Genomic DNA, 16,583 nt, shown 5'->3' with positions numbered 1-16,583 from the left:
CCTCAGGCCGGAGGGGGTGTGGGGGCGCAAGGTGGAAGTTTTGCCTAGGGCGCGAAACATCGTTGCACCCACCCTGGCTCCACCAGGGCTTTAACTTACCAGTTTATCATGTGCTCCTCTCTTCTGCACTAGCCAATTGCATCGTATTAGCTAACCAGTGCTAACAACACACCTCTCGCCCTAGTCTAGATATGGCTTGTTACCCCCACCACCTCCTCAAGGCAAAACATCCTGGCCTGAACGTACACAGATTGTAAATGTCAGAAGGTACGAAAATTAACACTCAGAATAACATTAATGCTGCCTCAGTCACTACACACAAGCCTTGTCTACTGCCAAAAACAGGACCTGTTCAGCTCTTCTAGTGGCAGCACTAGTGCAGCTATGGCTTCAGGCAGCTGCCAGCTATTTATGCACCTTGTTGTTTTATCATACTCAGATTAGATCTTTATGACGGTACTTAAAAAAACAATGGCCACCTAAAACCCAGTCTGCTGTAGTGCTGCTCCTGTTGCTGCAACTGGTGGAGATGAAATGTTACAGTGGTGGGAAATTATTGGCAAAAAGCCTGGTAGGGTAGACACAACTAGGGACTGGGGTGCAGCTCATTGAAGGTATTTAGGCATCCAACTCCCATAGATCTGGCCCTGGCTTCCTTACTGGGAGCAGTCTGGAGTCCTGTTCTTTCCCAAAGGAAGGGAGCAGCTTGAGGACCTGCTGTGCATCAGGGAGAAAGTATTTAGGGCAGTGGTTCTCAAACTTTCGTACTGGTGACCCCTTTCACATAGCAAGCCTCTGAGTGCGACCCCCCACTTATAAATTAAAAACACTTTTTAATATATTTGACACCATTATAAATGCTGGATGCAAAGCAAGGTTTGGGGTGGAGACTGACAACTCGTGACCCCCCATGTAATAACCACGCAACCCCCTCAGGGGTCCCGACCCCCAGTTTGAGAACCCCTGATCTAGGGAGCAGTTTGGGAGCAAAGGAGACACCTACCATCAACCATCTCTTTCAAATTTTTCAGTCTAGTATTTCTTTACCGTCAGTAATACTGTTGAGGAACTTGACAACTTAACCTAAAGAACATTATTCAGTGGATAGTCCTAGAAAAGATTCACATGACTATTACCTATTGCCAACAATATAATATGAATTGATCTATTTTCCAAGTTTCTTCCTTGATTAATGTTTTTTGTCTTTTGTGTGTGTTCATTCCTGGGACAGTGGTTTTAGCAGAACACGGGTTATTCTGATAATACAAGGCACAGATAGTAAGATTTTCAGGGCCCAATCCTGCAAGCCTTCCAGGCACAGAACTCTCACTGAAATGGAGTTCCAAATTGAGGCGTTTTATAGGATTTGAGCCTGAATGCTACAGAAGGTAGATATTTATATTGGCAATTACCATTTCATGAGCAGCATATACATTTTGAGAAATATATAAGACTTCATTTTTGCTGACCTACAGGTAAAACTATCAATGTGATGGCACACTTCCTTAACCACTTTTTCAGGAAAATATTACCTGGAACTCATTTATTTGATTTACAACTATAAAATATTAAAGTTTTAAACCTCAGTCCTGTGAAGACTTATGCACATAGTTAACTTTGTTATCATAGTGAAGACTCATGGTGGTAAAATTAAGCAGCTGCTTAAGTCTTTGTGGTATCAGGGCCTTAGATGGTAGTGGGGGGAGGAGGAAGAGAATCTTTCAAGGACATCCATGCAACATGTAGGACATTTCCCTACTCTCACTAATCTCATTCCTGCCATTCCTCACCCTACCTCTACCCCCAATTTAAAAAATATTAAAAACCAACAACAAAGCTTGTAACTAACAAGCTATGAGAATCCTTCACCATATTCATTTGCTCATGTATTGTAACCCCAGCCTCTATCCTGTGTCTATTTTATGTCTTCTAGAATGTAATCCCTCTGGAGCAGGGTTTGTATCCTTTGTACAGTGCACAGTTCAATGGAGCCCCACACCCAAATAAGGCCTTTGGATGGTACTATATATTAATTAATTATTAATATTATTTATTATTAATAATAATAAGCATCAATAAATCCAGTGGGAAACCCTCCCCAAAAATTAGGTGTTTTGTTATAAAAAGCAAAATTTGGAAATGTTTTGACGTGATAATAGTATTTTGTCTAGTCTACTCTGGTACATCAGCAGAAATACCTTTTGACTACTTCCCAAAAGTATTTTCTAATGCAATATATAGGATAGGATATACCTGCCATTCCTAGTCATATATCTTCTGAGTGTAAATGAATTCAGCAACAAACATGTCACCAAAATATAGTTATTAACCATTTGAAACAATTTCTGCTCTTTGCTTGTCATCCCATTCAGTGTGTTCTTTAAGTATTAGAAGATGGAAACTATAGGATCTTTCACAGATTAACATATAAACCACTTATTGGTTTCTAAACTGTGAGCACCTTTGGATCTCTGAATCTGGCAGAAGATAGTAGGTATAGATAAGATCATCATAACATTATCAGAGCCTCAGATTTTTACAATGAGAGCTAATAAACCAGCTAACTTTATTGACTCATATGGATACTTAATTAAATAATTATTTGTTCGAGAGATGAATCAGGACTCTGGGGAATGTCTCATTGGGTCCTAAATACATGAATCTATAACAAACTCAGACTCAAAAATATATTGGTTACAAGAGCAAATAAATTAGAACTGGAATGATATTAGATGCTATGAAGTATAAAGACCACTAACAACGATTGCTATTTAACTTGCAGTACCCTTTTTTAAATTATTTTAATTCTGTGTGAAGAGTTAATCCTCATAGACGTTATAGCTTCTTTAACATAGTACATAGCAGTTTGAAATTGGTGAGTTAAACAAAACTGTAATTTCAAATCTATCTGAGATCTCCATAGCCACCACTCCCTGAGGTTACTGATCCAGCAAGACTGAGCCACAATGCTATCAATTCTGATACAGTTTTCAAAAACAGTTCTGGTTGATGTCAATGGAAATTTCGCCTAGTTTCGATCCAAATTTAGCAAAGTAGGAGGCAGAGCTGGCAAATAATAGATAGGCCAGTGCAATATTTTAATCTAGCTAGCTAGCCAGCCAGCCAGCTCTGCCTCCTTTTGGCTGTTTTCTTCATGGTTTTGCCTCTACAATTAACTAATAGCTATTCCTTATTTAGAATAACAAGCAGAGCAATGTTAAACAAATCCAAGAATAGCATGCATCTTTCATAGTATCTGAGTTAGTAACTTCCTAATTCAGCAGTGAAAGCAATAAAGCTATATCCTGTAGGTTATTGATATTATTCCCTAACTTCTCTTCATTTTGGGGCACTCTATGGCCACATGTACATTTGACAGAGAATTCTTAGAGCTCTGTATTCGAGCGTTAGGCTATATTGCTGTAAGTTCAAGTGCATTAGTTCAATTAGCTTAGCTCCCTTTGTTGCAAGGTAAAATCATCCACTTCCCCAGGAAAGCTTTTTATTGAATGCTTTCTAAATACTTGTATTGGCCGCGTTGCCTGAAATCGAGTCTCTGTCACTAGTATTTCTGCAGTGACTTTGACCAGATCAATGACTGGAAAAGGCATTAAGGACACATTGTAACAACGGGGCAGTAGACAAGCAGGGTTTGATTTTGTTTTTTACCAGGAGAGAGAAACGAATAATGATCAGGAAGATCGTTTCTGTTAACCCTTTTCACATCCTCATGACGTTTGAATCAGTTTGCTGGCGGTTTTGTTTTTTTATTACAGCTATTACAATTGACGTAAACCAGCATAGGCGAAACACAAATATCGCTAGTGTGTTCCGTAACTCTAGAATGAAATGCAATCTGAATGATGGAAAAGTCCTTCCTATAGCGGATAGGAGGGAAAGAGGCTTGGAAGAAGCTGCAGCTATAAAAAGTTGCTTTCCTGCTCGTGTAGGATTTAATTCCTGCATTGAGCTGGGATGCAGGAGGGAGTGGGAAAACATACTCTAGAGACGTTTGCGATTGGACCTTTTTACTGGGCCCTCAACACTATAAAAATTGTAAGTATCTGTCCTTATGCCACACGCATTTGGCCAAAAAGCTGGAACCCTGAAAACCATCACGCTGATGGTTTCCTTTTAAACAGAGCGGTTTAGCCACGGTTCTTTTGTATCTTGACTTTTATTATTTCTCTTATTTCTCTTTTTTAATCTTTACCATAATCCGCCTGAGAGATGATTGGCATTGTGCCATAATAATAGTAATTATAATTAATACATACATAAATAAACCAGTTAGAAGGGAATGGTTGACTTTAAGACTACTACTATTTTTAATTAAATTCAAATAAGTCTCAAACTCCAGTGCCCATTGGTTTAACCCTCCGCTGTGAGTTGTATGTAAGCACAGCCGGTCTGCTATTGCTATTCCTGTTTGACATTAACGCTACAACTCCATGTGCTTCTAGAACTCAGACTTTCATTCGGGGGGAGGGACAGGTCAGTGGTTTGAGCATTAGCCCGCTAAACCCAGCGTTGTAACTAAGCTCAGCCCTTGAGGGGGCCACCTAGGGATCTGGGACAAAATCAGTACTTGGTCGGGGGGGCTGGACTTGATGACCTTTCAGGGTCCCTTCCAGTTCTATGTGATCGATAGATCTATCTTTCATACTGTGGATACATTATTACCTCTCTAAAAGAAAGTATATTTGAGGTTCAGCCATTTCACGGCTTAACTGAGAGGAGAGGCTGAGTTGTTTTCGTGTGCCCTGGCTTTTCCCATCTTGTTGAAGCTCAAGTAAGCAGGGATTTTATTAAACCTTTAGTCCAAGGACACTCCTTCTCACATTTTGTGATCTTAATCAAGTTGCGGAGTGCCTCCTTTCTCAGCTTGCTTACCAAATCCTGAATTAATAAAGTTTACTTAGTTATTTAAATAGATTAAATGTCACATTTTAAATGGAAGGGGAAGGCTCTACCTCACTGACCTATTTTTCATTTCTGATTTAGAAAAAGGCAAGATTAGCATGGATATTGCATTTTCAAGGACCTCGCCACTATTAAATAGACTGTTAAGTGCATTTTATGGCTGAAGAGTCTGTTCCCAGTTCAGTCTCAAAGATGTGCTAAGTTCATCTCTACCTGCTACATTGAACATTCACTGACTAAAATACTTTCTGTGGATGTAATACCTATGATCTGTATCTTTTAAGTGCATAACGCTAAATGTTTTAGGACTAGTAAAACGTAACTCAATAAAAGTCCCTAGAATGTAAGTGTGGTCTCTCAAGAAAAATATATTGTTCATATTTGACCAATTACATGCATTCCTTGCTCCATTAACAGATGTTGGTATCTAAAGGTGACCAGATTTTGAAAATCAACGCACAAACTATGGTAAAGTAAGGTTGTCAGTCTGTATTAAACCAACAAAGCAAATGGATCAAAGGTAAGGCTCCCATTCCCATCTGAACTCTCCTTGCATGGCTCTGAGATCACTAGGTTAAATGCTCCAGTCTGAACAGAGAAGAGATTTTACCTCCTAATCTCTTCGATGCTGTGAGTTTGTCAGTTCAGGGTTTGTTTTCAGTGGTAGTTTTGTAACCATAGGGGAAAATTAGGTCCGAGTGTGTTAAACATAACCTGTAGCCTGTGAAGCGCTAACAGACTATTAACTGGTTCAAGTAAATGTGATATGTTGTGTTTTTATGCACTTTAGTATTAGAGTGTACCAAAAGAGTTTGCATACAAACATTGTTATAATTAATGGATAGACTAAACTGCATCTCTCCAATCGGTGCACTCAACAGATGTTTGATGAAGTAATTGCAGCGCGTCATTTTCAAATTTCACTATCTGGTCTATCTATTCAAAAATATATCCTAGAGACATAATGCTCGCTCCTGCACCCATTGAAGCCAATGGCTTCCTCTTCACTTCCCAGTAGGAGTAGTTCCACTGTATACCACAAATAAACAAGATAAAGTCTTTGCTTATGGATGAGATTTTCAAAAGAGTGTATGGGAACTGGGACATTTCGATGGGAACTGAGCGTCTTATTCCTTTGAAAATCCCATTTTATAACTCCATCCTCATGCTAGATTCCAGAATGACTCCCCCTGGGATTAATTTTAAGGTGAAGGTCCTTGATTCACAGACCACTAGGGAATGAGCAGCAGTTGCACAATCTTCTTCACAGTGATCACCCGTAAGTACCAGAAATCAGAAGCTGTATCAGTAGAGAGATGGTGGTTTAGCCTCCCCTCTAGCTAGTCATTCCGTCAGTGGCCTCTCTAATGAACCTGCCCTGCCAGCAACAACATGCGCAGTGTGATTTTTAAACTCTAGACCATTTTGAACAAGAAACTAAAAGCACCCGATTTCCTTCTCCCCCCTCTTCTTTGCATTACTGTAGCCTAAAAATGACATAAACTCACTGTCCTCCATCTGCTGTGGAACTTTTGGTTGATGCCAATGGGATGTGTGTGCAGACTGAAGATAGCGAATAGCTCCAAATAAGTTTTAAAATCCTGGTTCAGCCTGAGATTTTGTTCAGGCCAAAGGATATTTTTCTACTCTGCCCCAGGAGCAATTCTGAAAATAGGAAGTAATATTGCATTGGGAACATTGACAAATTGTTGCACTATAAGGAGCATGGCAAGCCCCCTTAACCAGCGTGATACTACTGGGAACCTTTAGTGCTAACTTCTCATCATAAGATGCTGTTTTGGAGGTTTATAAGGTGGCCATGGATAAATATATACATAATACATTCCAAATATATACTAAAGCACCTTTTGTCTGGAAGTATCCAAATTGCTTCAAGGTCTATAGGTCAAATCCTGCGTGTCTAACTCCTGCCAGTGGTCCAACTGAAGTCAACGGAAGTTAGTAAAACCAGTTGGATGTGACCACTAAGTATATGGAAATCACTTCACACGCGTAAATCCAGCTCTTTCTGGGCCATATCTCTGAGGGTAACAGAGCACAGTAGCGCCAAACAGCTAATTTTTAGAGATGAATTAAAACAGAGGAAATTAGGTAGGCATAATTTAATTACCCAGTCTGGGTAATTGGAAAATTACTAGATTAAGGAATTACCCAGGGGCCGATGCCCTGTATTTGCAGCAAGTGCACTTGGATATTTAGCAATCATGGGCTCTATCCTGTACCAATGGGAGCTTTGGAAGGGCAAGGGGGATCAAGGCCTGGTCTGCGGTTTCCTCTAAAAAATGTCCTATGTTGCTATTTCCAAAAAGGTATCAGAAGAGTGCACTAGTTTACAGTATTGTTGCAGGAGTCCTACAAAGAATTCTGCCTCAAGCAACTAGAAGGTGCAGGTTTGATATTACGTTTGAGAGCTCTCAAACCAGAACATGGGAGAAAAATGAAGAGTGACCTATGGATTATATTAAGAAATATGATGGGGGGAAGAAAAGCTTTTCAAACTACAATTTTAAAGGATTTTAGCGCTTTAATTTAATGGATGTGACTTATTAACTTGCTGGCGCATAAATGCCTGTAAAGAAGACCATGAAGCTGAGTCAGTACTTTATAGAAGCGAGCCGGGCAGACCTTCCTTGGACAAAACTTACACAGGAGCCCTGGTCTCTCACCACCAAATGGCCCTTTCATAAAGTACTTCAGTAATCACGCACAACACTTCAGTATTATGCACCCCCCAAAACATGTATTTTATTATATAAATAAGGCAGATTTTAAAAAATCACTACAGCTGTAGCGCTCCGTAAACACTAGCCGCTACATAAACCTAAGCAGAGATTTCACTAGACCGGATATTTCCCAGTCGCCTTAGTAAATGATATTCTCCTTTTCCATCATCCAAGGGAAGATTCATGTGTTCTTATAGCGTCGAAAAGGCAAAGCCTGCCATGAACTAGAGCACAAACATAGACGACATATAAGCTAGATAGTACGCCCGTCCCCCCCGCTTCAAATCCGTGGTGAGGGGCTCATAGCTCCGGACTTCGCCCACCTTTTCATTCGCCCCTGGGCCTTTACCATTTGATCGATCACTGGATGAGTCAAGGACCGCAAGGGAGCCCCACTTTTGAACGTCCTGGCTTTGGGCCCTTTGTAGTGTAATTCCTACTCACCCCTACCTCCCCCTACCCAGATGAAAGCAGCTTTTGCCAGCCGTGATCTTTGCTCCCAGGTAGCTGGCTCTTAGCCGAGTCACCTCTCACTGCGCCGCCAGCGTGTGCAGACACGCTCTTCCAGTTGACAAAGCTCCTTCCAACGACTAGGCGACTCTGCTTACAGAGGGGAAAAGCGGATAAAATATACATGGCCTGATTAAACTTAGAGGCTGCATGGGGGAGGACAATGACAGGAAGAAAGGACTCCACATCTGCCAAAGGTGCCGGGCAAATTCCACCTCCCCACCACCCTGCCCCGGGAGAAACTTCGGGATCGAAGTCCATTGGGATCCATTCATCTTAAACCTTTAGGTGCTTGACTCTGACGAGTAAAATAAATGTAGTAATCGAATCGGTTCCCTTCAGGCTAAGTGCGTTAGCGTTAGCCAGCCTCTATTTCATTAACGAGGTTCAAAGGGGCCTCCTCCCATATACAGCACGGGAGTTTGGGAGAAAAGAGCGATCAGGGGACCCTTCCTTTGGAAAGTTGTATTGGTAGAGTAGTTGGTGGGATTTTTGGACCCACGTAAAATGCAGGCACGGACCTTTCCTCTCAGGCCTCATTAGGGCTTTTCCTCTCTGGGACGCGATCCTGCGGCCCAGAGATAGGTAGGCTGGCGTGTGTCGTGAGACTTTGAAGCTGGCTGCCTCGCCTCTACAGTGTAGCCAGCCAGAGGGGCGGCTCGTAGGCCCCCACCCCACGGTGGGAAAATGCAAAGTCCGCTTTATGGTAGCACCGAGAGGGGAGATCCCCCGGGCAAGGCCTTGCCCTTGAGTGGGTTCTGGTTTCAGTAGCAAGGAATAGCCCGGCGAGTGTCCTTTTGAATGACCCTAGCGCTGGGATTCTCGCCTCTGCCGTTATGCCCAGTGACAGATCAATTATTATGTAACCCCGATGCGTGGAGAACGGATGGAGAGAGGAATACATCGCTTGGGTCTGCAGCGAGCATTTCCGCTTTAGTGCAAGAACCCAGAAGAGTGTCCGAGGATGTTTCTTTCAAAATAAAACCGACTGTAAAAGTAAGGGCCAGATCCTCAGCTGGCGTCAATCGCAGCGCTACACCGATTTACAGCAATTGAGGAAACTGGGTGTTAATTAGACGGTGTGTCCCCCATTTCCAACCATGTAAACGATTTCAAATATTATTATTAGTATTATTAAAGTATTATTGCTTGTATATTCTGCTAAACCGCCTCTGCGGTGACTGAAGAATGTTACTGCATTTTTAATAAATAACCAAAGTGAGAAAAATGGCTCTGGATACCTACACCAACTGCAGAGCATGGTCATTTTCCCAGTGTTTAGGATTTGGTTACTTTTAATACACCCCAGAGGCCAGCATGACATGTCTTACACTAACAGGCATCTGTCACCAACCGTGTCAAGTTTTGCCATATGTGTCGGACGGTTTGTGGAAATGGGAGTGGGGGAGGAACCCCAGCAAATAAGACTTTCGTTGCTGGATTGATTTGAGTGGTTTTCCCACTGTGGAAACTTTCCTACTCTGCTGGGATAGTTATGGGCAGGGGTCAGGGAGATGGGGTTCATAGCTGTGTCAGGACTTTCGTCAATGTAAAACGGCGCAGTTAAAGAAGGGCGGGAAGTCATAGGAGTTTCCCCACCTTTCAAATTGCTTTTTGACTCAGTAATCGAATATTTTGTTTTTGCTGGACATCTTGGATAAAATCTATGGCAATGGGTTAGGAATGTTTCGTCTCTCTTCCTAACGGTCCTGTTCTACACGGGATTCTTTTAAACCCTGTTTAATAAAGGAATATTATATATTTCTTTGGCATCCAGCTGCATCAGTGCCCAGAAATGTTCTTTCCGTTCAAGCCACACGAACGGACAAATATACAAAGGAAGGGCCCGATCCCGCTGGTTACCGAGTTAATGGTAATCTTCCCGTTGACTTGGAAAGGAGCAGGACCAGAAAGTGCTTTTTGGCAATACAAGGCATGAAAAAAAAAACCCATAACTGCTGAATTCAGTGATGTGTGGACCTGTCTGTCTGTGTTATTTGTGGATCTTCCCAAAATATTATGGCTATTCACGGGACTATGAAAATAAAGGCTCCCCCTTTTCTCCACACCTCACTTCAGAGTCGTCTGTTTCTCATCGTCCGCGTTAACCTCCTCCAGACCTCTATAGAAATCTGTCCCATTCCCAAGTTACAACACTGGAGTGTGCCTCTCGCAATCCTTTCCCCGAGGAGTCCCTCTGTGTATGACTGGGGAGGGTGGGGGAAGAAGTCGAGAGAAGCCGCTTTATAAACCGCGGAGGTCAGGAGCCGCTCCAGACATCTGGGAAATTCGTTCTATACCTAACGCCCCCTACAGGTCCCACTCCGCTATTACAATTCTGTGTCCCTCTGGGAGCCCCAAAGTGAGATTCGGCCTCTGGGTTCATTTTGCTCCCCAATTCCTTTCTGTTTAAATTAATGATTTCTCTTCCCGTCCTACTTTTAGGTGATGGGTTCTTTGCCCTGCAATATCCTTGTGCCTCTTGCCTGTGTAATACAGTACAAGACAACAGGACATTTGGCGTTTGCTTTGCAGAGGAGGCAACAGCAGAAGCTAGAATGGCAAATCCTAGGTCTGAGTCAGCGGTGTGTGTAGCGGATCATGGGGGCCGAGAGACAAAGACGCTATAATAAACCCTTCGAAAAAAAATTCCACGTAATAATTACATAACGTATCCCATCATTACAAGCAAGCCAAATGCGATTAAAATGAATCCACTCTTAATTTAATAAAGAACCTAGGAGAACAATTGATCAACTCCGTATTATTTTATAACCTATTAATTTAAATTATTGTAATGTTCCAAGCAGTGGGGAATATACTTGGGCTTCCCTCTACCATGTTTGTTTTTCTAATTCGATTTGCACATTTTCCTGCTGCGCCTAAAACGTTTACACTATAATGATATTTACGTTTCTTCTCTCAAAGAAGTAGCGAATGTCTGGAATCTGAAGAGGACTATTCAGCAGCGTTAGAGAAACGACAGTTCTCCCTGTCCCCCCTCACTACTGCTATAGCTCTGCTGGCCTGTTATGCAGATCATGGGGGAAAGAAAAGAAAGAGAAATGTCTCCAATCTCCGTGTCAAAGGAAACTAGTTGGGAAGAAAGTTGCCGGCTATTTTGCCTTCTTCCCACCCCAGCCGCCTAATAAATAGTACGAAAAGGCCTTCCAGTTTAAAGGCTGCTGCTTGTTCTGAACACACATGCAGGGCCGGGAGGTATTATTGCTATGTACTGAAATATGAGGGAGTAATTTTATAAGTAACAAAGGATCAGGAATGGAATGAGCCCCCTGTTATCCAATGTCAGTTAGAAGCACTGGATCAGCAGCTTCTTGAGCCTAAAAGTGAATTCAAGAAGAACTTCCTTTCTCTTTTCCCAGGGGTATCGGCTAAATATAGAAATAACCTCTGCGTGTGTTGCACAAATCATGCACCATTTGCTGTTTGTGTAAAACCGATTAGCTAGACACAACTGTGAAACAACTTGTTACTTTTATAGCCGCAGCACGCAAACAAATTTAGATCTGTTTAGTTTTCCTTGTAAAAAGAGATTAGAGGAGTGTCCATGTAGGGACCTGCATGAAGAGCCTCTGACATATAATCTCGTCTTGGTTAAGGTGACTGTTTTTCCTTTCCGTGTCAGATGATTATCAGGTCCTTATTTATAAAGTTCAAACTATCCAGTCACCAGGCAGCTTGTTTTATTTTAGTATATGTATCCCGAGGTATAAATGTTTACTTAGGATGCAATAATATTTACTGTTTACCAAGAAAACAAACTGCGTATAAGGCAAGGACACATTTTTACAGCAGATCCTATCAGATCCTATACTTGAAATAAGCAACAAAATCAGTGTTGTAGTAATAAGTCGTTAACGCCTTAATATAGCTGATTAATTGAACATGCATTTTATGCACTACATTTTACTAACAAGAGGAGATTCTTGTCTATGTGGAATATGAACACTGACATTTTATTTCCAATACCTCAGGTGAAACTGACACGTTTTTGACGGAGGACAGAATAGACTAATAACATATTTTCAATGCATATGAATGAATACTTTTCTTACTCTTTCGCTTCTTTTTTTTCAGGCTGAAAACAAATGTGTTTTTAATTCTATCAGACTTTATAGCGAATGATTTTCGGCATAGCTCGTAGTCACTTTAATTTGCCCCAAATATATATATATACACAGTATATATTTGCAACTATTCTCCAAACTTAGTTATTAGGAGTCTATAACATAAAATGACCGTAAATATATTTTAAAATTCTCAGATGATAAAGGTTATTTCTTGTCTTTAAAATATAGGTTCAGCTGTTTAATAATATAATATTTGCCTTATATTAATCATGAAAGATTCATACAACTAGATTGGTTGGGTACACATTAATTCTACCGCAAAATAAATTAGTAACAATCTTTTGATTGCCATAAGGTTTAATTTAATACTGCATTTTTTAAATGGAAAAGAAATGCACACACAAAGTATATTCAGAATAATGATAGGTATTATGAATTTTGTGCTACTTTAACTGACTTTTTATATACACACAGTCATAGTAGAAAAATAATGTGGTTTGGGGAAATATTATCTTACGTTCTAAAGCGTTAATGCGTCTCAAACATAATCTAATTGCGATAATGTTTTATTTTTATACTGTTGATTTAAATTAGATTTTGCCATGGCAAACCTTTCTGTATTGCAACTGGATTGCTTTCCTGCTCACTGCGCAATTGCGCTGACAATTTAGACTGAATAAACGGAAGTTATCTGCACTAATCGTCTGTTTTATTATGGCAGGCACTAAACAAATCTGGGATCTTAAATTAGTCAAGATCTATAGAAACAATAACTAACATAACTAGCATGTTATTTAACAACTCCTGGAAAGGTTATTTGAATTAAAGGGAAAGTTAGGTATTTACAGAAAAAGGTTAGTTAGATTCCATCATTTGAAATATCTTCTCATCTATACATTATACACCTAAATTGTAACCCGATCAGACTCTCTCTCTCTCTCTAGTATATAATTATTAAATAACACAAAGAACAGCATTTTAAAAATTTATTTACAAAGTTGTGTACAACACGAAGGAATAACATTTAGAATACATATATTCATTCATATATAAACAGATTTCTATAATAGAATGACTGGTTTTTTGTCCTTTTCCCCCCCAATTTTTTTTGTTTGTTTAATATTTAAAATTTTCCCCGCTTTTTTAATACATTTTTTGTTCTTTCAGATAAAACTGTTTGGAGAGTAAGAACCTTCAAAAAAAGTGAAAGTTCAAAGCTCCTAATCCCTACTGTTATTTGCCTTTTTAAAAAAATAAAAACCCCAAAAGTAAAGTCAATAATTTTTAATACAAATATGTACAAATGTCGATTGGATTTCTTTTCTTTTCTTTCTTTTTTTTTTGTTTTTACCTGTACAGAAAGCATTCCTTGTGTGATTGTGTGTGTGTTTGGCTTTTTTTTTAATATAGGGAGTTGGTGGTTGGTTTTTTTTCCCCTTTTTATTTTGCTTGTACAGTGCAGGTTTTTAGTTTGATTTTGTTAGCGTCCAGGGGTTTTGTCTCTGATTGATAGGAAGAGAGGTTGGGTGTTTCCGCCCCCCCTCGAGTCTCTTATTTATAGATAGATGGATATAAAATAATAATAATAAAAAAAGCAAAGAATCAGCACTGAGTCCGGGGTAGTTCTTAGTTACTGGGCTGGCCATTTTGCCTGCACGGCTGCCGCGGAGGCTGCGGGCTGCAGGAACTGTCCCGAGATAATGTTTGTAGGCACGCTCAGGATGGGGGCGATGGCTGCTGTGGTCCGGGTGAGGGACAGCGGCTGGTGGGCCATGAGGGCGGACTGGACGGTGACCGGGGGCCGGAGGAAAGTCTGTGCGCTGCTCCCGGAGCTGGTGGCCGACACCCCGATGATGTTCTCTATGCTGAACGAGGGCCGGCTGCTGGGCTCCGACTTGATGAGGGAGCTGGCGGCGCTGAGGCTGTTGAGCTGCAGCTGGAGGCTGGGGCTGAGCTGGGAGTTGAAGGCTTTGCGGCTCAGCTCGCTGGAAGGCAGCAGGGGCACGGCCGGGGGCAGCATGGGCCCCACGGGCGGGATGTAGGGGTACTGCAGGGCGGCGGCGGCCGGGTGCGGGTAGGCGCCGGGGTGCAGCCCGTAGGGCCGCCCGTAGGGGCCGGCCAGGCTGTAGGCGCCGAAGCTCTGCATCATGAGCGCCGTCTGCTCGCGCAGGTGCTCCTGCTGGTGGCGCTTGAAGCGCTTCCTGCGCCGGAGGAAGCTGCCGTTGTCGAACATGTCCTCGGACTGGGGGTCCAGCGTCCAGTAGTTGCCCTTGCCCGGGTTGCCCGGCTCGCGGGGGATCTTGACGAAGCAGTCGTTGAGCGAGAGGTTGTGGCGGATGCTGTTCTGCCAGGCCGGGAACTTCTCCCGGTAGTAGGGGAAGCGGCCGCTGATGAACTCGCAGATGCCGCTCAGCGTCAGCTTCTTCTGCGGGCTCTGCAGGATGGCCATGGTGATGAGCGCGATGTAGGAGTAGGGCGGCTTCACCAGGCTGTTCTTGGGCTTGCTCTGCCCCGGCAGGGCCCCGCCGCCGCCGCCGCCGTCCTCCCCCAGCCCGCCGCCGCCGCCGCCGGCCCCCTTGGCCCCGTCCGCCGCCCCGCTAGGGGTGGCCTCCGCCGGGCTGCCGCTGCGCTCCCCTCCTGCCCCCGCCTCCTTGGGGAGCAGCAGCTCCTCCGCCTCCTCCAGGTGCAGCCCGGCCGGGCTGCTGGCCTCGCCGTCGCTGTCCTTCTCCAGCCCTTCGTCCCCTTCTCCCACCACGTCGATATCCGCATCTTCGGCCGTCAGGACGGTCTGGCCGGACATGTCGCTGGTGCTGCTGCCGCCTGACAGGGTCATCACCGCTCAGGGGAAGGGGGGCACAGGGGAAAGGGAGGGGGCTGGGTGGGGGGGGGGAAGAAAAAGTGAGACGGGAGGGGAGGGGAAAGAGGTGAGCTGGGCTTGGTGGCTTCTCCAGCTGGCACCTGGGCTCAACCCCCCCCCCTCCCCAGCTGCGGGGCTTCTTGGTGGCTTCCCCCAACAGGTACCTGGGATCACACCAAAGTCCCCTGTCTGCGGGGCTCGGTGCCTTCTCCACCAGGCATCTGGGATCAGATCAAACTCCTCTTGGAGCTGCTGGGCTTCTCGGGGGCTTCTCCAGCAGGGTACCCGGCATCAGGTCAAACTCCTCCGCCGATTGCTTTCTGCTGAGCGTGGCGGCTTCCCCAGCAGTTCAAACTCCTTTACTGGTTCCTATAAGCAGGTATTTGGGCTCAAACGTCTCTGCCGGTTCCTGCTTCCCCCAGCAGACATATGGGATCAGATCAAACGCTTCTAGCAGCTGGGCTGGTGGCTTCTCCAGCAAGCTACTGGGATCCGATCAAAACTCCTCTACCGTTCATCTGAGCTGCTGCTGCAGGTTAGATCTCTTTAAACTCAGCCTTTCCACCTCTTCTCTTAAAGGGTGTCTTGCTTCAGTCCTCTCAGCAGCTTCCCCCCACCACCACACACACTTCCTCTCTCTTGTTTCTCTTTCCCCTTTTTGGAGGGAGGGGGAAAGGTATTTCTAGACGCGGAGAGAGAGGGAGGGGGGGGAATCAGGGTGTTATAAGAACTCACTTGCCACTTTGAAAGTCCTTTTTTAAAGACTGGCTGATAGATTACTTTCCAGTTAAAGATATACTAGGAGGCGTGGCCACGTGACCGCCTGACGTCAGGCGCCCCACTGTTAAGCCATGCAAAACTCAAGTTGTTTCATGGAATTGTCAACAAAGAGACAACAGTGGCTCTACTTATCATGATCATATACAAGCATCACTTCAGCCCACAGCCTCCCTGCACGCTAGGTAGGGACTCCAAAATAGGACTATATCAGAGCGAAACCATTAGTCTCCCTTTTTCTAAGATTACAGGTTAGAAGCATTTCATTTCTATTACATGATGACTGGAGCTTTTTTCAACAATGATAAGGCTGGAATTCTATGAACTGGCAAAAGAGCGAGAGAACAACCATTCTGATTTTAGCATTAAAACAAAAGTTAGTGCTGCTTTTTATTTAAACGCAAACACCCTGCGAAATGCCAAAGGTCAGGAGTAGAGCCTGAACTGTGTAGGCATTGCCAGTATGTTTTATGAGCACCATCGCCTCTGACCAAATATACACTAAACGGCTGCATCATCATATTAATGCTTAACAACAACAACTTTTGGCTCTGAAATCACTTTCCGGTGGGTTTTTTTTTCCCCAACAGCAGCATCAGCTGGAAACCGAAGATCAGAAAATGGCTATTGATTAATCTATTAGATTAGATGCAGAGAGAAATAAAAAAGACGTAAAATAAC

The 16,583-nt window shown here is 43.2% G+C and overlaps 1 protein-coding gene across 1 annotated transcript; it reads right to left on the bottom strand.

The window, feature by feature from the left end:
- Positions 1 to 13,241: 13,241 nt before the first annotated feature.
- FOXD3 (forkhead box D3) lies at positions 13,242 to 15,878 on the bottom strand. The gene has a single exon (XM_045026227.1). The coding sequence runs from the start codon at positions 15,099 to 15,101 to the stop codon at positions 13,899 to 13,901; it is 1,203 nt and encodes a 400-aa protein (XP_044882162.1). The 5' UTR covers positions 15,102 to 15,878; the 3' UTR covers positions 13,242 to 13,898.
- Positions 15,879 to 16,583: the final 705 nt, after the last annotated feature.

Source organism: Mauremys mutica, chromosome 8, assembly GCF_020497125.1.
Source record: "Mauremys mutica isolate MM-2020 ecotype Southern chromosome 8, ASM2049712v1, whole genome shotgun sequence".
In the NCBI taxonomy this organism is placed as follows: domain Eukaryota; kingdom Metazoa; phylum Chordata; order Testudines; family Geoemydidae; genus Mauremys; species Mauremys mutica.
This window is presented reverse-complemented; position numbering and strand designations above follow the sequence as displayed.

Excerpts from the sequence above, each read along its gene's own strand:
- FOXD3 (XM_045026227.1), bottom strand. The coding sequence starts at position 15,101 with ATGACCCTGTCAGGCGGCAGCAGCACCAGCGACATGTCCGGCCAGACC.